Source organism: Bos indicus x Bos taurus, chromosome 6, assembly GCF_003369695.1.
Source record: "Bos indicus x Bos taurus breed Angus x Brahman F1 hybrid chromosome 6, Bos_hybrid_MaternalHap_v2.0, whole genome shotgun sequence".
NCBI classification, from domain to species: Eukaryota; Metazoa; Chordata; class Mammalia; order Artiodactyla; family Bovidae; genus Bos; species Bos indicus x Bos taurus.
In genome coordinates, this window is record NC_040081.1 from 92,531,517 (window position 1) to 92,551,993 (window position 20,477).

Genomic DNA, 20,477 nt, shown 5'->3' on the forward strand with positions numbered 1-20,477 from the left:
GTTCATCCAAGTCAGTACATTCCTTACGTTTCTGTCCTCTGGTACTCCCAGTAGGTCCTGGGAAAGTAATCTTCATGATGGTAAGGCAATGTCTTGGTTCCCCAAAATTTAGATGGCTGTGACAACCTATTACTATTATTGTTTCAATAATAGCACAAGTTATTAGTAATTCCCAAATGTCAAACTTGGCATGCTTGCAACCTGGCAGCAATTTGCACAATAAAGGCATAGTGACTTGTTTAGGTAAGACAGAGTTCTTTTGTGTTTGAGAGAGGGGGAATAATTATTCTGGATGCTGGCTTGAGGAGTAGCAAGAGGATGTTATTTTCCATGCTTCTCAGTGACACAGTTGAAATCCCCAGATTATAGTTAGGTGACTGAGCACCTAGAATGTGGGATGTTTTTAATAGAAGCCTATATATGATCTGTGCAGAATCAGATTTCATCATATACTACACTTAATACAGGCAGAGGAAGGCACTATTTAAGAAAATGTTGTAGGAGGAAACTTTATTGATTAAGCTCACTTTTTTGCATACGTCTTTTAAAAGGCCACCATCATTCCACTCTGCCATTGAGAACATAATGTATTTTGACAGCTACTTCCCCAAACAATCGACATATTTGTAGCTTTTACATTCATGATTCTCCACTGCCCTCTGAGCATGGCTTATTTAGATACTTTTGAAAAGTGTTAGCTGCTCAGTTGTGTCTGACTCAACCTCAGGGACTGTAGCCTGCCAGGCTCTTCTGTCCGTGGGATTTCCAGCAAGAGTACTGGTCTGGGTAGCCATTCTCTTCTCCATGGGATCTTCAACCCAGGGATCGAACCCAGGTCTTCTGCATTGCAGGCAGATTTTTCACCATCTGTGCCACCAGGGAAGCCCTTAGATACTTTTGGTAGTTAGTAAATGTTATGTGTCAAAGCATGGATATGTTAGATCATCAGTACAGTGCCAGCTTTGGGAAGGTGGTGTCCGAGCCTAAAGTGGACCAGGAACTTCTGGTGTGTGTAGATGGGCGCCCTCACCAGGAGTGAGTTGGCTCTACAATTTGTGGGAGAACTGGTTGGACAGGTGCCTTCTGCTGGCTATCCCACCTTCCCTGGGACCATAAGATCTCTGGGATAGGAGAGAGAGAGAAGACTTGGGGAAGGGAGAGAGAGGACGGGAGTGTGGACACTCATCAGGGTAAAAGGCAAAAAAGAAACAATCGGAGTGTGAGCTGCTGAAAATAATGTAGCTAGTGTAAAGAATTCAGTAGATATGGATGCATGTATGCATATTTTACTTTGGTCCTCATAGAAGTTTTTTAAATAATGGGATTGGGGTGATTTTTCCTTCATTGTTGTGCTTTTTTGGAATTTTCAAACAAAATCTTAAGGATAAATATTACTCAGCTGTGAAAAGGAACAAATTTGAGTCAGTTCTAATGAGGTGGATGAACCTAGAGCCTATTATACAGAGTGAAGGAAGTCAGAGAAAGACAAATATTGTACATGAACGCGTGTGTATGGAATCTAGAAAGATGGTACTGTCAACCCTACGTGCAGGACAGCAAAGGAGACACAGATGTAAAGGACAGACTTTTGGACACAGTGGGGAAAGAGAGGGGTGATGATTTGAGAGAATAACATTGGGAACATATACATTAGCATATGTAAAATAGATAGCCAGTGGGAGTTTGGTGTATGACATGGGGAACCCAAAGCCTATGCTCTGTGACAACCTAGAGGGCTGGGGTGGGGAGGAAGATGGACGGAGGGAGAGGGCCACATGTATGCCTGTGGCCGATTCATGTTGATATATGGCAGAACCCATCACAATATTGTAAATTAATTATCCTCCATTTAAAATAAATTTTAAAATTTTTAAAAAGGAAAATAAAAATCAGTTGCTAAATTGGTCTCTGCCTTCGTATATTGCAAACTCTGATTTCAACCTTATACGCCTAGAGCGTTCTTCTGTCATATTGGAGCTCCGTCATTCCCTTGTTTAAGAGAAGGCTTGTTTCTGTTTGATCAAATGCAAGTCTATGTTCTCACAGTAACGTTCTTTTTCTTTTCCTAACACCCAGCACGGGACAGCGTGGGCCTCCTCCCCTTGCAGCACGTGCTCTTGCACTCATGGGGAAGTCCGATGTGCCCCCCAACCATGCCCACCACTGATGTGTGGACACCAGGAGCTGGAATTCATCCCCGAAGGGAGCTGCTGCCCAGTCTGTGTGGGCCCTGGGAGTGAGTATGAGCTTGTAGAGAGAGACCCTCTTTGCCTGTGAGGTTTACCTGGTGACATCCCAACTCTTCTCTTTCTTGCCTAGTGTGTGGCTCAAAGATCCCTGACCCCATTCCTTATTGGAACCGAGCCATAGCCTTGCACTTGGCAGGAAGTGATGTTGTAAACCGTGAGGTTGGAACAAATGCTTAAGCTCCATTCCAAACTTAGGGTGCTGAGGCTCTCTGATTTATTATTTTGTCTTGGCCGGATGAAACCCTTTGTGTTCACAGCTCTTGAGAAAAAAAGGAGGAAGGACCAGATCCTTTGATATGATTCCATAAGGCCCAGGTAGTTCCTATGGCTTTTGGTGGACAGAAGAACAAACATCACTTCTGGGTATCAGTAGTATCACAACACTAAGTCTGATGGCTGGTCTTTAAGATTTCATGTCTTTCTCCAAAATGCACTGAGCTGGAAGCAGTATTTCATTTGTCTTTATGGCCTCTTTGCTGGACAGATTATGCCTGCCTGTGAACTGAGGCACAGCCCAGTAAGCCAGGCATATGCTTCCAGCCCTCTACTTAAAATTCATGCTTGGACCGAGTACCCTTTTATTACATTTTAGAGTTATATGTTCCTTTCCATTTTTATACTTAAGTAGCATATACTTCAAAACAAATACAAATTATTGTCACTGCTGTATTATATTCTCTCCTGGTGTATAATAGCTCAAATTACTCTTTTTAAGTAGTACCTGGAAGATATATTGTAATCTTGCCTTTTCTCTTTAAAAAGACTTCTGGCTTCTTTCTGATTCCCAGTTATTCCATTCCTGGCCACCATTTACCCTGGAGAATCATTCTGGGGATGGCAAAATATGGTAAGGGAATGATGAAAGTAGAGTGCACTCCTCCTGCATTTCAGATGTCACCCACCAGAAAAACACAGCCAGCCAACTTTGGGCCAGATAAGCCTGCAAGGAAAATTATTCCAACCACAGTGTTTAGGGATGGGGTGGAGGGTGGGCTGTCTGGGTTTGTGGGCTCTTTTCTTACATTTTAGGAGAATTTCTGATTTACTCTCCATGAGAAAAATCTATTGGAAGCATTTTGCCTGGAGAGATTGGAGGATCAGCCAGCGCCAACTCCATAATTTCCTGGGTGCATAATAAAAATGCAGGGCCCTTTGTTCAAAAAGCACTTCCCCAGTGGCTCAGACAGTAAAGCATCTGCCTACCATGTGAGAGACCCTGGTTCGATCCCTGGGTCAGGAAGATTCCCTGGAGAAGGAAATAGCAACCCACTCCAGCACTCTTGCCTGGAAAATCCCATGGATGGAGGAACCTGGTAGGCTACAGTCTTTGGGGTCGCAAAGGGTCGGACGCAACTGAGTGACTTCAGTTCACTTGTTCAAAAAGCAGGGTGGGGGAAGCTTTGGTTTTTCTTCCATGATCTTTCTCAGCCTGTCATGTTTTTAATTTGCTGTTAATGTCACCCACCCTCAGGCATGGGGATATTTGCTGGGTGGGTGAGTCCTCCTCAGGCACCCTAGACCCCTCCTGCTACGTGGTACTTAGGGTGCATGCACTCCTGAGGCACCTGTACCCAGGTATCCAATATGGGTGGAGGGTGGTGGCTTTCACTGGGCACAAATTTGGGCTCAGGCTCCTGAGAACCCAGGAAGGCAAGGAGGCAGGGGGAGGTAGGGCCATTCATGAACTGAGGCTCCAAACCCCTTGCAATGCTACATTTCCCACCAGACTTCACTTAGGAAACTCAGAGAGAAAGTTGAGAACTCCATACAGTGGCTCCAGAGCTATACCCCAAGCCCAGGGCCCCCTAATTTGCATCATGCCCCAGAGCACAAGACTGTGTGTGACTGCATTGGCATAGATGCAGCCAGCCCTGAGATCGTGGAGCAGTTAAGTTCAGTCACTCAGTCCTGTCTGACTCTTTGTGATCCCATGGACCGCAGCATGCCAGGCCTTCCTATCCATCACCAGCTCTCAGAGTTTACCCAAACTCATGTCCATTGAGTCGGTAATGCCATCCAACCATCTCATCCTCTGTCGTTGTCTTCTCCTCCTGCCTTCACTCTTTCCCAGCATCAGGGTCTTTTCAAATGAGTCAGCTCTTCACATCAGGTGGCCAAAGTATTGGAGTTTCAGCTTCAGCATCAGTCCTTCCAAAGAACACTCAGTATTGATTTCCTTTAGGATGGACTGGTTGGATCTCCTTGCAGTTCAAGGTACTCTCAAGAGTCTTCTCCATCATCACAGTTCAAAAGCATCAATTCTTCAGCGCTCAGCTTTCTTTATAGTTCAGCTCTCACATCCATACATGACTCCTGGAAAAACCATAGCTTTGACTAGACAGACCTTTGTTGGCAAAGTAATGTCTCTGCTTTTTAATATGCTATCTAGGTTGTGCAACACCCTCAGTAACCCTTATTGCTCTAACCTTCCAGAATCCTGTTCCTATGAAGGCCGTGTGTTTCAAGATGGAGAGGACTGGCCATTGAGTCGGTGCGCCAAGTGTGTGTGTAGAAATGGGGTTGCCCAGTGTTTTGCAGCTCAGTGTCCTCCTCTGTTTTGTAACCAGGTAAGGAAGACAGCCTCAGAAGACCCTTCACAGACTGTTAACTTCACTATTTGGGAACCTGGAGTCTCTTCTGAGATGATGGCAGGCAGGCCTTGCAAGTTCTGAAAACGAGAAGCAAAAGCTGTTTTATTTTCCTTATAGTTTTGGAGACCACCCCTGAGACATTTCTTTTACCCTTAACAGCTACAGATAGGTCTAATTACCAGTCATTTAAGCTAATTGTTACAGAATGAAACTGAGCCTTCAGGATACACACAGAGGAGCCGCCAAACTCTAGTTGCAGGTGTTCCAAAAATGTCTAGCCAAACATCTGGAAAATTCAGTAAGATGATAGGATTGTTATTGCTTGTCAATATATAAGTACAGACTGCTTTTTAAAGACATATAGATGTTTCTTTGAACCTGATCATCCAGATGTACATGATTTAATTCTTAATGGTTCAGATTACCAAAGGATTTTTTGTGGGGAGGTTTAAAATAGTGGGAACTTGTTCTTCATTTAAAACTGATCTGAGAAGAGGGTGGGATGTATGGAGAGAATAACATGGAAACATATATTACCATATGTAAAATAGATAGCCAATGGAAATTTGCTGTTTGACTCCAGGAACTCAAGCTGGGGCTCTTTGACAGTCTAGAGGCGTGGGATTGGGGGAGGGGAAGTGGGAGAGATGTTTGAGTGGGAGGCAACGTGGGTAGACCTCTGGCTGATTCATGTTGATATTTGGTAGAAACCAACACAATACTGTAAAGCAATTATCCTTTAATTAAAAATAAACAAGTTTATTTATTTTTAAAGTCCTTAAAAAAAGGACTTTATGTGGCCAGAGCGCAACTTCTATAAAAATGTTTTTTAAAAGTAAAACAAACAAACAAAAAAACTGATCGGATTTTCAAAACATTACTCTTTCATACAGATTTGCAGGCGAAAGTCAATTGCAAATAAATTTTGTATCCATGGTATTTTGTAGTTTTTTATTCTTCCAGTAGCTCCCATGGATGTTCCTTGGCAGTTGACAGATAACCATGAAAGGAGCTTGCCTCCAGTTGAAAAATAGCTCATTTTTGATCTGAGAAAAAGCTGGAAGCCAGCATTCAGTTGATACAGAGCAGTACTTTGTGTCAAATAAAACAAAATCAATAACATTGCATATTGTGACAATTGGGCAATATTTTTTAAGGCAGACAAAAGGCAATTAGGCTAGAAATGCTAAATGCCAAATAAAGGAAAAACGTATCTAATTGAAAGACCAGATTGCATTACCCACACTACAGCAAATACTGCACACTTACCACGTTATCTCCATTCATCATGAAGTCTTGTCCTAGCTTTCAGATTGCAAATGAGCTTCTTGGTAGAGTTGCAGAATATCTTACATTTAAAGATATTGTACTGTTGGAGCATTTTGACTTACACATCCCAGGGTTTAGTCTTTTGTGTAAGAAGCTTTAATTAAGCAGTTTGCCACCATTACAATAAGGGAGGTGGGAGGAGGGAAGGAGGAAACACTCCGTTGTGAACCTTCTGCTTCAAGTCTTTAAAAACAACAATGACTGCATATCATGGGTTAGCTTGGAATACCAGAAAGTGCTGGTTCCCATTTTTTAAAATGCTAAACTCTAGCTTCAAACAGTACTAACTTATAGTTTGCATGAATTAACTTAAAAAGATGAAATTTGTTGCCATACTGTAGAGCTAATTGGTATGCAAGCATTCTGAAGTCTTGACAATAGATTGATTTTAAGCACTCTTGCATCAAGTTTATAGTTTTGCTTTGACATTCAAAAATACCCAACTGTCAGATTATTTAAACCATTTTTCTTGATTTAATATCACTATTAAAACATTGGGTGTTCTGATGATATAAAGAGGCAGTCAGTCCTAAAGGAAATCAGTTCTGAATATTCTTTGGAAGGACTGATGCTGAAGCTGAAACTCCAATACTTTGGCCACCTGATGCGAAGAACTGACTCATTTGAAAAGACCCTGCTGCTGGGAAAGATTGAAGGCAGGAGAAGGGAACGACAAAGGATGAGATGGTTGGATGGATTCACTGACTTGATGGACATGAGTTTGAGTAAACTCCAGGAGTTGGTGATGGACAGGGAAGCCCGGCATGCTGCAGTCCATGGGGTCACAAAGAGCTGGACATGACTGAGTGACTGAACTGAACTGATAGAGTTAGTGCCTTGGTCGGAAACATAATCATTGTCACCATCTAACCATCACCATCCCCACATTTGGGGTATTTATTATGTCATAATCATTAATTTAAAATCTTTTTTATTTTCATAATAACCTTATGAAGTATGAGCTATTATTATCATCCCGTGTTGCTGTAGACAAAGCTGAGATACAAAGTTTGAATAATCTGCTCAAGGGAAGTATCTGTGCTTCTAACCTAGACAGCTTGACATTACAACTTCAACAGACCACACTTGAGTTCAATTTTTACCTGTTACACTACATCACCTCCCCAAATGATGAGTCACATATTGTTTACATCTAATAATAATCACAAAACAATAATTGCTAACATCATCAATCACGATTGCAAGCATTTTATATGAGTTAACTCTTTCAGAATTTAAAAAAAAAAGTTCATCAGAAGAAATGTATTTCCAGTCTTGAGCTCTAAAAAAATTTGATTTTTAAAATAAAGTGTTTTTTTTTTATTGTAAAAGGAATCTGTGTTCATTAAGGAAAGCTTGAAAAAAGCAGTAAAGGAACTGATCATCCATATTTCTACCATTCAAAAAGATCATAGTAGAACTTTTTTAAAATTCATTCCAATTTTTTGGTAGGCAAATATGGATATATTTTGTAGTTATAATCAGATTTTTGGAGTTAGTGATTATCTCTGATAAAAGGAGTAATTCCTGTGTTCAAATAAGGGGCTGTTCCCTTGGTGGGTAGTATAAATTCACACTGAAATTGCTTGCCTTCAGCTTTTGTCCAGATGCCATGTGAACAGAGGTCTCTGTTCATATTTTTGTAGGCTTGTTAAAATGATCTGTTCAGTCTGATGAGAGTTCTTCCTGTGGCTCTATTACCACTTTTTTTTTTCAATACCACCATTTTCCCATTCCCAATATTGATTAATCTAAGTGAATTGAACATCATCTTCAGGTATTTTCTTAAAAAGGTGAAAAATTGTTATGTCTTTCGAGCCACTGATGTGTTGTAGAATTATTTCCTATTTGCCTACACTCATGAAAGATTATTTGTTGGGGTCCAAAATTTAAGGAGATTATAATCTCCTTTCCACTGAATTCTGGAATTCAGTGCCGTGGAGGAGTCAGAGGTGGGCCTGTTTTCTCTTCTGTTATATCAGTTAGTTTACTCTGTTGAATTTTTGCAAGATGTTTCTTTATCTTTATAATTAAGACATTTCCCCAGGGTATTTCTAAGGAAGGTGTCTTTTCACATATTTTACCTAGAATATTGTGAAGCCCTTTCAGTCTGTATTCCAGGTGTGAAATGTTTTCTTTAGTTCTGGCCTTGATTAGTCATGTCTGTTCCAATTATGCTCAGTTCTCAGAAACACCTATGATTCTTAGACTGCTCCTCTACCATCTCCCCTCATTATTGGTCATGTTCTGCCTCATTGTTTTCACTTTTGTGTCTTTGCTCTGCATTATGGGGAGAGCTTCTTGAGTTTGTGTTTCCTGCCTCCATATTGATTTTAATTTGATGATTTCTTTAATTTTCTTTTAATTCTTCCTTCTTTCTCCTGTCATAGGTTCTTCTAATTTTTTAAAATTCCAATGCTTTCTCTTTCTATATTGTTTTTTGCTTCTTTAATAAAGACTGTATTTTCTTCTGCCTTACTCAAGTTGCAAAATGGTTTTAAAATATTTTATTTGAGATCTCGCAGTATGTAGGTTCAGAAATCTGCCCTTTCTGTGAATCTTCAGAGTATTATTACTCTTTGCTTGCGCCTTAGGATTTCCCCCCAAGTTCCATTCTTTCTATTTGCTCAGCCTTAGAGAAATCTGTTCATACTCAGTGCTTCAAAGCTGCAAAGGTAAGCAGCATGCCCTTGGCTAATACCCGCTTCTTGGGTTCACTGTTGTTGTTCAGTCACTAGGTGATGTCTGACACTTTGCAACCCCATGAACTGCAGTCCAGCAGGCTTCCCTGTCCTTGACAATATCCCTGAGTTTGCTCAAACTCATATCCATTGAGTCAGTGATGCCCTCCAACCATCTCATCCTCCATCACCCCCATCTCCTCCTGCCTTTAATCTTTCCCAGCATCGTGGTCTTTTCCAATGAGTCAGCTCTTCACATCAGGTGGTTAATGTATTGGAGTTTCAGCTTCAGCATCAGTCCTTCCAATTAGTATTCAGCATTGGTTTCCTTTAGGATTGACTGGTTTGATCTCCTTGCAGTCCAAGGGACTCTCAAGCACCTTCTCCAGAGCATCAATTCTTTGGCGTTCAGCCTTCTTTATGGTCCAACTCTCACATCCATACATGACTACTGGAAAAACCATTCTTTTGACTATGCAGACCTTGGTTGGCCAGGTGAAGTCTCTGCTTTTTAATATTGCTGTCTAGCGACTTCACTTTCACTTTTCACTGTCATGCATTGGAGAAAGAAATGGCAACCCACTCCAGCGTTCTTGCCTGGAGAATCCCAGGGATGGGGGAGCCTGGTGGGCTGCCGTCTATGGGGTCGCACTGAGTCGGACATGACTAAAGTGACGCAGCAGCAGGTTTGTCACAGCTTTTCCCCCAAGGAGCAAGTGTCTTTTAATTGTGTGGCTGAAGTCACTGTCCTCAGTGATTGTGGAGCCCAAGAAAATAAAAGTCTAAGTGCTAAGAAAGGTGTGTGTTTCCTTGACCAAGGGTCTGGCCAGTTTTAACTTAATGTTGCTCTACTTTACTGAGATCAGATTTTTTTGCTGTCTCTACTGCCCAATTTTCTTAAATTTTGAATTCATGAAACGTAAAACTCTAATCTCTAGTTTGCAAGAGTTCTCACCGTGTTTCTTGGTGACTATGTGCTTTACATTTGGGGTGTCCTCGTCCCCATGTTTTATCACTTCCTCTACCTCCCCCAATGCATGTATTTCCCATTCACTTTGTTATCTTTCTTTTTGTTTCCTTTTTACATGGTGGGCTCTGATTAGATGTAGAGAGGGCGGTGAAGGCTACAGTGGGCACTCTGATGGCTTCGGGTACTAGTGGCCGCAGACTGTGGGGATGAGCCATGTTATGTTTGGCACTAAGAGTCAGAGAGTTCAGAGGAAGTGATGCTTCTCATTTCTATTTGGTTAACAAAGCAAAGAAAGGCCAGCAAAATTCTAATGGTCCGTGCAACCCCTCTTGGCACTAGCAGGAGGTTGTCTGATCTCCTTTTTGATGGTACAGTTTTCATCTCATTTTTATATTTTCAGAGGTATCATAGGAGAAGATACTTTGTGACGAACTATTAGCCATAATATACTATAAAGTTTATCATAGTATTTTAATTTAAGGAATATGGTAAACCATAATTAAATACAGTTGACCCTTAAACAGCATGGTTTGAACATATGCAGATGTTGTCAATAGTTGATAGTACAATACCCTATGATCCATAGCTGGTTGAATCCATGGATGTGGAACCACAGATGCAGAGGAAAGATGGATACCTAGGACTGACTAAAAATTACATTCCAATTTTCAATTGCATGATGGGTCAGTTCCCCTTACCTCTATTGGTTCAAGGGTCAACTGTATATCCTTAATGGTGGCCCTATCCCAAATTATAATGACATTAATCATACATATTTTTTTTTGTACTGAACTCTTGTGATTACTGAGGGTACTATATTAGACTTAGAGTTGGCAAATTTTTCCTGTAAAGAGCCAAATAGTGAATGTTTTCAGCTTTGTGTTCCATGTAGTTGAAACAACTACTCAACTCTGCCATTACAGCACAGAAACATCCACAGGTAATATGTACATGAGTGTAGGTGGCTGTGCTCTGGTCAAAGCTTATGGAAATTGGTGGTGGGCTGGATTTGGTCATTTGTCTGTAGTGTGCTGGTCCCTGTATAGTCTATTGGTTTGGAAAGGCAAATCCATGAGTTGGAAGTAATGGAATTCCAGCTGTGAAAGTGTGTTAGTTGCATAGTCTTGTCTGACTCTTCGTGACCCCATGGACTGCAGTCCACTAGACTCCTCTGTCCGTGGGATTCTCCAGGCAAGAGTACTGGAGTGGGTTGCTGTTCCTTTCTCAAGAGGATCTTCATGTCCCAGGAATCGAACCCCAGTCTCCTGCACTGCAGGCAGATTCTTTACCATCTGAGCCACCAGGGATGAAAACAATGCCAGCTGAGCTACTTAAAATCCTAAAAGATGATGCTGTTAAAGTGATGCAGTCCATATGTCAGCAGATTTGGAAAACTCAGCAGTGGTCACAGGACTGGAAAAGATCAGTTTTCATTCCAGTTCCAAAGAAGAGCAATGATAGAATGTTCAAAGTACATACGATTGCACTCATTTCACATGCTAGCAAGGTAATACTAAAAATCCTTCAAGCTAGACTTCAGAAGTATATGAACCGAAAACATTCAGATGTACAAGCTGTATTTAGAAAAGACAGAAGAACCGGAGATCAAATTATCAACATCTGTTGGAAGATAGAGAAGGCAAGGGAATTCCAGAAAAAGCATCTATTTCTGCTGCATTAACTGTGCTAAAGCCTTTGACTGTGTGGAAAGCAAACTGTGGAATACCAGACAGTATTCCACTTAAAGTGATGGGGATACCAGACCACCTTACCTGTCTCCTGAGAAACCTGTATGCAGGACAAGAAGCAACAGTTAAACCGTATGTGGAACAATGGACAGGTTCCAAATTAGAAACGAGTACATCAAAGCTGTATACTGTAACCCTGCTTATTTAACTTATATGCAGCGTTCAGTTCAGTTCAGTTCACTCAGTTGTGTCCGACTCTTTGCGACCCCATGAATCACAGTTACTGAAGAATGAATATGACGTCAGCTAAAACTTTATTTTTACTTCCTTGCTGAAATTTTATTAAACTCAAGAGCTGAGGTCAAGGAATGCTCAATTATTTCAATCCATGTCGAATTTTCACATACTCTATGAAACATCAATTGTCATATTTTTTATAGATTCATCCAGTAATAAAAGTAACCTAGTACAGAGAAAACAGTTATCATTTTAATTCCAGTGATTCAGGTGTTTAAAATTAATCCCTAATAGAGAGTAATGCATTAATCTAGCTGATCATATGTAATTGGATTAAAATAACCACAGGCATGACTGGAAGTTTCCATGAAAAATTAAGGTTATTTGACACCCTCCACCACCCTCACCTTCCCCCAAGTACCCTGGCCTTATTTTCTTGCAGAGTGAATTCCATATGGATTATGATAGTGGAAGTGAGAAACAGATTCAAGGGATTAGCTCTGATAGAGTGCCTGATGAACTATGGATGGAGGTTTGTGAGATTGTACAGGAGGCAGTGATCAAGACCATCCCCATGAAAAAGAAATGCAAAAAGGCAAAATGGTTGTCTGAGGAGGCCTTACAAATAGCTGAGAAAAGAAGAGAAGTGAAAAGCAAAGGAGAAAAGGAAAGATATACCCTTTTGAATGCAGAGTTCCAAAGAATTGCAAGGAGAGATAAGAAAGCCTACCTCAGCGATCAATGAGAAAGGTCTCATCACTTCATGGCAAATAGATGGGGAAACAATGGAAACAGTGAAAGACTTTATTTTCTTGGGCTCCAAAATCATTGCAGATGGTGACTGCCGCCATGAAATTAAAAGACACTTGCTCCTTGGAAGAAAAGCTATGACCCACCTAGACAGCATATTAAAAAGCAGAGATATTACTTTGCCGACAAAGGTCCGTCTAGTCAAAGCTGTGGGTTTTTCCAGTAGTCATGCATGGATGTGAGAGTTGGACTATAAAGAAATTTGAGTGCTGAATTGATGCTTTTGAACTATGGTGTTGGAGAAGACTCTTGAGAATCCCTTGAATGGCAAGGAGATCAAACCAGTCAATCCTAAAGGAAACCAGTCCTGAATATTCATTGGGAGGACTGACGCTGAAGCCGAAACTCCAATACTTTGGCCATGTGATGTGAAGAACTAATTCATTTTAAAAGACCCTGATGCTGGGAAAGATTGAAGGTGGGAGGAGAACGGGATGACAGAGGATAAGATGACTGGATGGCATCACCAATTCAATGGACATGAGTCTGAGTAAACTCCAGGAGTTGGTGATGGACAGGGAAGCTTGGTGTGCTACAGTCCATGGGTCGAAAAGAGTTGTACGTGACAGAGTGACTGAACTGAACTGAATGATTATGCAATCTCATTTTCTGCTTTTTGTGAGAAGAAGTGCAGATAACTGTTTAGGAGGTATCTTCTGTATAAATTCTACCACTTCTTTGTAATTGAAACTTGGTTTATTCTAATCTTTCTTCTTTTGGCTTTAATTTGCCTTCCTTTCTTCCATTTTAAAAGCTGTAGTGATGTCAAAATGAGAAGCTGATTCTTTGTCTTCTCATCATTGTGAAAATTCTTTTTAGGGCAGCAGAGACAAAGGGTCTGATATTCTGGGGGTGGGTGCGCTAGAGCTGAGACTGTAGGAATAAGGAGGTGGGGTGTCCCTTGGGCATTTAATGCTTGTCACCCATATTTCTCTGCACTGCCATATTCCTATTAATAGATATCTCAGGGTGTGACTGATTTTTTTTTTCATGTTAAAGTGAATAAAATGAAAATGTTTGTCACTTATTTGTGTCCGACTCTTTGGGACCTGCTTGATTATAACTCACCAGGCTCCTCTGTCCGTGAAATTCTCTAGGCAAGAGGACTGGTGTGGATAGCCATTCCCTTCTCCAGGGAATCTTCCCAACCCACACATTAAACCTGGGTCTCCTGCATTGCAGGCAGATTCTGTACCATCTGAGTCCCCAAGGTACTTAAGGGCATGATAGGTTTTTTTCATGTTAAGGACTCCTTCATGCATACAGTTGAATGTGTGGATTCACATAAAGTTCCAGAAGAACAGGGAGATAGTTGATCAAGGGAAGGATCCCCTCACTTTGAGATTAGTGCTAACTCAGTGGGAGTGTAAATGTTCTGAAGTGTTGAAATGGCTGATATTCTGATGTCCTCTCTGCCAATCATTTACCATTACTGGTCACCTTGGACAAGGTGTCTCTGTGACCTTGAGTAAGTTCCACAGCCTTTCTGGTTTTCACTTTGCTTGTTTTAAAAGGGGAATAAGAGTCCCTATTTCACAGGTTCACATAAAGTACCTAGAACAGTACTTGGCAAACAAAACCTACTCTTCTTTTTATTATTATTATTTAAAGTTGGGATATAGTTGCTTTACAGTGTTGTGTTGGTTTCTGCTGCCCAGTGAAGTGAATGAACTAAATATATAAATATATATATATATATATATATATATATATATATATATGTATATGTATATTCCCTCGGAGAAGGCAATGGCACCCCACTCCAGTACCCTTGCCTGGAAAATCCCGTGGACAGAGGAGCCTGGTAGGCTGCAGTCCATGGGGTCACTAAGAGTCGGACACAACTGAGCAACTTCACTTTCACTTTTCACTTTCATGCACTGGAGAAGGAAATGGCAACCCACTCCAGTGTTCTTGCCTGGAGAATCCCAGGGACGGGGGAGCCTGGTGGGCTGCTGTCTATGGGGTCGCACAGAGTCGGACACGACTGAAGCGACTTAGCAGCAGCAGCATGTATATTCCCTCTTTCTTGGACGTCCCCCCATCCCCCTCACATCCTACCCATCTAGGTCACTACTGGGCATAATTCAAAAAGACACATGCACCTCAGTATTCACTGCAGCATTGTTTACAGTAGCCAGGACTTGGAAGCAACCTAGATGTCCAAGGAAGTACTATTCTTATTGCTATTAGCTGTGCTTTTATTTGTTCTTAGAAGTAGCTGAGAGTTGAGGAATGTGCAAACTTCTCAAGTTACACTGCCCTGAGAAGTGCTAATTCTTACCAAAGCACCAGGTGACTAATAAATACTAAAGGAGAGGAAATTGCTATTTCTGGCTGCTTTGAGGCGCATGTTTGAGTTGGCTGTGAGTGGAGTTTTCCTACTGTTGTGGATTTTATTAATATCGCCTTCTGATGGACTCTTTTTGGGGTGTTAGGATGAAACCGTCATCCGAGTCCCTGGAAAGTGCTGTCCACAGTGCTCTTCGCTGTCGTGCTCTGCTGCTGGCCAAGTGTACGAGGTAAGCTTTGATGTGCCCCTAGTAGGTGTTGTGACACGCATTCTTACACATCTGCTCACTGCCTTGCTAACCATCATTCCTTCCCCGCCCTCATCTGACTCTGTGCCAGCATTAGTAACTCAGTACATAAACGGCTTTTTTCTTCTCTTCATGGAAAGCCTTTCTGAAAAAATTAAATCGGAGAGGATTAGAAATATAAAAGAATGTGCTGGCAAGCAGCACCTGGTTCATGAACCATGGTGAACTCTCTGTTCACACGTCTTGAAGGGAAAAAGGAGTACCATTGGTTACTGTCAGTGGACACTTAACCTGGAGCCTCTGGGAATATCTGTCTGGGTTGGACTTTATGCACTGATATTCAAAGACAGTGTCTCCTGACTTACAGTGATGTTGGGAGCAATGTGGGGTGGGAGGACAGAGAGGGAAGGGCAAGGAGTCTGATGGTGGTGGAGCCTGCAAGCTTGAAAGTGCTATTGGGACAGTGTAGGTGACTACCCGGCACAGAGTAGGTACCAAACGAAAGTGACTTCAACAAATTGAGCGAATGAATGTTCTGTCTTGGGAGTGCCCAGCTGAACCAAAAGAAGGTTACATTATTCTAAAGCAAAGAATCTATCAAAAATAAACCCAACTACTTCCCTTGCTTACCAGTCATTCTGAGGAAAAGTAAATAGAAATTGTGATTTTTGACTCTCAGCAGAGAATCTGGAAGAGTATTAGGGGATGAATGACATAAATTCTAGATGGGTCCCTTGAAGGCTAGATGAAAACAACTCATGGGGAAATGATTTTTCTATATACTAGATCTCTGCTGTCTAATACAGTAGACACATACATGCTGGATTATTTCCTCCTGGAAGGAAGAGCCTCTACATCTGTTACGGTGTTTCAGGCTGCCAGCAACAGAAATGCTCCTCTAAATGTAGCTAAGATGAAACACTTATGACCTCACATAGCAGGAAGCCCAGAGGTGGGGAAGTCGCAGGGTTGGTCAGGTCTCCATGATGTTGTCTTTTGATCTTTGCAGTCTCCCGTCCTCAGCATGTTGGCATTTGCTTTCTGGCTTGTCCCCTCATGTTCCAGCCGTTGTATCTTCCACGGCTTCAGGCAGCTCGTCCTCACCCACTCATTACTTAAGCCTGATGGAAGAAAGGGGTGGGCTTTTCTTCTTTTATGGGGTGAGGAGTGTCCTTTCCTCAACCTCTAGCATTCTTCCCCTGCGGTCCCCTTGGTGGGGGACTAAGTCTGTGGGCTGGCTGCAAGGGAAGCTGGAAACGTGAGTATGTGGCCATGAGAACTGGGTCTCTCAGCAAAGAGCTAAAGAAAAACCATCTATTAGCCAGCAACACTGACTTCCTATGACGCTCAGTGTTCCCAGGCCTCTGTGTACCTAGCATAATGCAGGCAGGCCCTCAAGGCGTCTGCAGAATGAATCTAGTTGAATAAGAATGAATCCAAAGTTCTCATTGGACATTTCCTGACTTTTTTTCTTAGAGCCTCTTGCTGTGTGAATGTTATCATTTCTCAGGATTACATTCAGTGTGACTCAATTGAAAACTAATAAAAAGTTGTGTGTCTTATGTGCCTCAGGTTTCTATTTGCTACATGTGACATTTGATTTTCTATTTTTTCCCCCTTTCTTCAGCATGGAGAGCAGTGGCAAGAAAATGCCTGCACCACGTGTACATGTGACCAGGGCCAGGTCAGGTGTCACAAACAGCCCTGCCCTCCATTAAGATGCGAAAAGGTATTTGGGAGTGTGCAGCTTGATTCTCCAACTTTTATCGAGGTCATTTTCGAAATGCGTTTCTTAGTCCATTGTGTCCCTTGAAGAAAGACAGTGTTATGATGCTCAGATTATGAGATAGAGGTAGGAAGCACCTGCCTCCCAGGAAGGAGGTGGGGGTGGAGGGGAACCTGCCTCCATTTGGGGAGGTGGGGTAAGGGAAAGTGAAAGTGCTACTTGCTCAGTCATGTCTGACTTTTTGCGACCTCATGAACTGTAGCCCATAAGGCTCCTCTCTGTCCATGGAATTCTCCAGGCAAGAATGGAGTGGGTTGCCATTTCCTTCTCCAGGCGATCTTCCCTGCAGGGATCAAACCTGGATATCCCACACTGCAGGCAGATTCTTTCCCATCTGAGCCACCAGGAAACAGTGTACAAACTTGGTGTTTTGTGTCCTTCCCTTTTGCTCCGATGCTTTGGTGCCCTCATGACCACTGCCCTTCCCTTCCCTTCTCTCTGCTTCCTCAGGGTCAGAGACGGGCTCGGCTTCCGGGGCAATGCTGTGAGGACTGTGTGTCTCCTGCTGGAAGCTGCTCGCACAGAGGGCTCCTGCGATACCAGGATGATATGTGGAAGGGCTCGGCCTGTGAGTTCTGCGTGTGCAACCGTGGCCAAGTGACCTGCCAGACTGCAGAGTGTGCCAAAGTGGAGTGTGCCCAGGTAAGGAGCAAAGGCATCTCTGTTTGGACTTCTCTGCAGTATGATCGGTGGTCCCCCACCTGTTCCCTCCCGTCCCTTCCCAGCAGAGGGGACAGCCAGGTTTGATGGCTCAATTTCAAGTTGTCTCCTAGCACGGAGCTTCTGTAGTGTAAACGTTACTTTCTGTTCAGATTGGCTTGGAACAGCTAGCCCGGAGCTGTTAGCTCTTGGTGCAGCTGGTTAGATGGGAAGCCCTGAGCCAGAGACATGGACACAGAAAGGGATGACGTGGACAGGAGCCTAATAGTCAGCACAGCTGGGCCTCGTCGTTGGTGGCTGCCCAGCTCAGTCTGGTTCTGAAGCAGAGTCCGCAGGTGCTCTGAGGGTCCAGCTTCTATCACAGGCCCCACTGGCAGCTTTTAGTGGTGAGCCGGCACCTGGAGGCTCTTCCTGTGAATCAGGAAAGAAAATGAAATGTGTCTATGTTTTTGTTTTAAAAAGGCACGAAGGGAGACCCCATAAATAATTAACTCTGTTGACCTCCACATTCTGCCGTCTGCAGAATTTCTAGAATCTTTTAACAAAGTAGCCTGTGTTTGGACTGTAGATATATATGGTAGGGAAATTGCTTTTTTTATTTTCCCTTTGAACTCAATTTTGACCCGCTGCAAAACAAATTGCTTTCAAAGTTGTCTCCCTCTCCCTTGCTGCTCCCATCCGCCCCACCAGTTTCCCGCGGGGTTGTAAACTTGAGTGGATGAGGGGAGCTAGGAAGATCTGAAGCACGGGGTGTCTGTGAAGGCATTTTTCTTTCTTGTTCTCCCCCACGTCTCAGCTGCTCTTGACATGGCTCCTGGGGAGGAACAGCCTATCAAACAGGGCTGTCAGCGACAGAGCTCTTTTTCATGTTGCCTCCTACTTCAGTGTCTCAGCAGAGCTGAGACACATTTAGGTAAAGAGGGCCTTGCCTTTCGCAGATTTATTTCCCTCCACATGCCTTTTCATCTCTCTTCTTCATGTCAGGGGAATCAGATTGGTTGGATGAAGATGAGAAAAACCCTGGTCAGGGCCCTCTTCTGTTTCCCTCTCTCTCGGGCCAAGACTGGGCTTCCTGGCCTTGGCAGTCTGCCCAGAGGATGCTGGGATATTTCCAAGGTTTTAATTTGTCTGATATCCCAGGGTTTGTGGAAAATCAGGGAGAGGTGATCCTTGTAGAGTGGGTCCCTTAACCACCTAGTTTCAGTCAGATCTATAGCAAGAGTCTCACTCAAAGGAAATAATCTGTCGCGCCCTCCCCCCCCCCAGTGTTAATGCATTTGCGAGTGCCTGCCAGTCTCCATGGCTCCTGCTGTGGTGGCATAAGCCAGGCCCTCTCCTCTGTTCTTAGGGAGGTGGGGAGCAGCCGCTGAAGCCAGGGGAATGGGTCTCAGTGTTCTGCAGGTCACCCCATGGCACTGTCTCACCTGCCTCTCATTCTCCGCCCAGGCCCACTTGTCTTCTCTTTATGAATTGAGTTCTAATGCCTTTGGCCTATTTCTCCAGATCTTTAATCAATTAGCACATATTGTTTGAAGACCCTGGATTCTATGAATGTACTACCAGATGGGAAATTTTAACCAAGACTAAACTGTGCAAAAAAATATCCCTCAGCCTTCTTTCTATGCCATACTTCTGTAAATAGCTACGCTTAATGACCTTGTGCAAAAGTCACTTAAGTGTCTTTCCTGGTGGCTCAGATGGTAAAGAATCTGCCTGCAATGCAGGAGACATGGGTTCGATCCCTGGGTCAGGAAGGTCCCCTGGAAAAGGGAATGGCAACCCACTCCAGTATTCTTGCCTGGAGAATTTGATAGAGATTGCCTGACGGGCTACAGTCCATGGGATCGCAAAGAATCGGACACGACTGAGTGACTAACACTTTCACTTTCTCAATGACCTTGTGAAAGCCTGGGATACTCACTTTTGAACTTCTGTGTTGCTTGGAGATAACAGGATGAATAAGATACATTTTAATCTCAAGAGTTCCCAGGCTTTTTGAGGGAAATAGGATACATACATAGGAATTATAATATGCAATGACACCAATGATTAGGAATTAACATGAATAAAATACATTAGGAGCACCTGGAGAAAATGATGACATTTGCCAAGGCGAGCAGTAAAAGTACGCTATTGGTATTTTTACTCAATTCTACCCCACTTTCTGCCTGTTCTAAGATATATCAAGGTCATTTGATTTCTAATCTTCATACCAAAGGTAGAATAAGTCTGTGTCTCTATCCACAAAGGTGCAGACAAGTAAACTTCTAGAGAAAGAGGCAAAATTGTGCAGCATCACCATTGTAATAATTATTGCATTGTTATCAACAGCAATATTATGATAGCATTGAAATAGCAGGGTTTTTTTTGTTGAAAAAGGAGCAAGTGGCATGACCTTTGTCATTGATGTATAAAACTAAATCCCTAAACACCGAAATATAAGTAAATCAGCAGTAGAATAGCGTAACAGGATTATTTCCATGTTTCTATATTTAGTATTATCTTTGAGCATGAATTCAAATGAAGAAGTCAATTTGCCATTTTTTTTAAAAGACCTCACATTCATATATGAGAGATAAAATGGTAAGGGAATAAAAGTTTCTAGCAAAAGACATGGAAGAAGGTAGTCATGCCATGAGGTGCTTTTCCCTTCTCCAGCAGAGGAAAATTCCCTCAAAAGAATGTTTTCTCTTCCAGTGAGCAGGTTGGTGGAATGACAAAGTCTCTATCTGGTGGATGGATACTGGTGTGATTCAATGGTGAGGGGTTAGCAGATTCCATCTGGCCTATGCAGCAGAATCCTCTTAAAAAGAAGAGTTAGTTTTGTTTCACAAAGCAATTTTTCTCAAAGCCGAAGTCTGATGCTAATTGGAGCAAGCTCCTCATCGCAGTGAACTGATGCAGTTTGGGGCATCCAGATGTCTATAAATAGCCAA

The 20,477-nt window shown here is 42.5% G+C and overlaps 1 protein-coding gene across 4 annotated transcripts in view; it reads left to right on the top strand.

The window, feature by feature from the left end:
- Positions 1 to 20,477, top strand: part of FRAS1 (Fraser extracellular matrix complex subunit 1) — a 535,024-nt gene that overhangs the window by 215,153 nt on the left and 299,394 nt on the right. For all 4 annotated transcript variants that reach the window (XM_027544846.1, XM_027544845.1, XM_027544843.1 and 1 more), the window contains exons 5-9: positions 2,077 to 2,236; positions 4,683 to 4,816; positions 14,994 to 15,077; positions 16,723 to 16,824; positions 17,332 to 17,523. In XM_027544846.1, the coding sequence (XP_027400647.1) occupies positions 2,077 to 2,236; positions 4,683 to 4,816; positions 14,994 to 15,077; positions 16,723 to 16,824; positions 17,332 to 17,523 (672 nt within the window). The remainder of the gene's footprint in view (positions 1 to 2,076; positions 2,237 to 4,682; positions 4,817 to 14,993; positions 15,078 to 16,722; positions 16,825 to 17,331; positions 17,524 to 20,477) is intronic.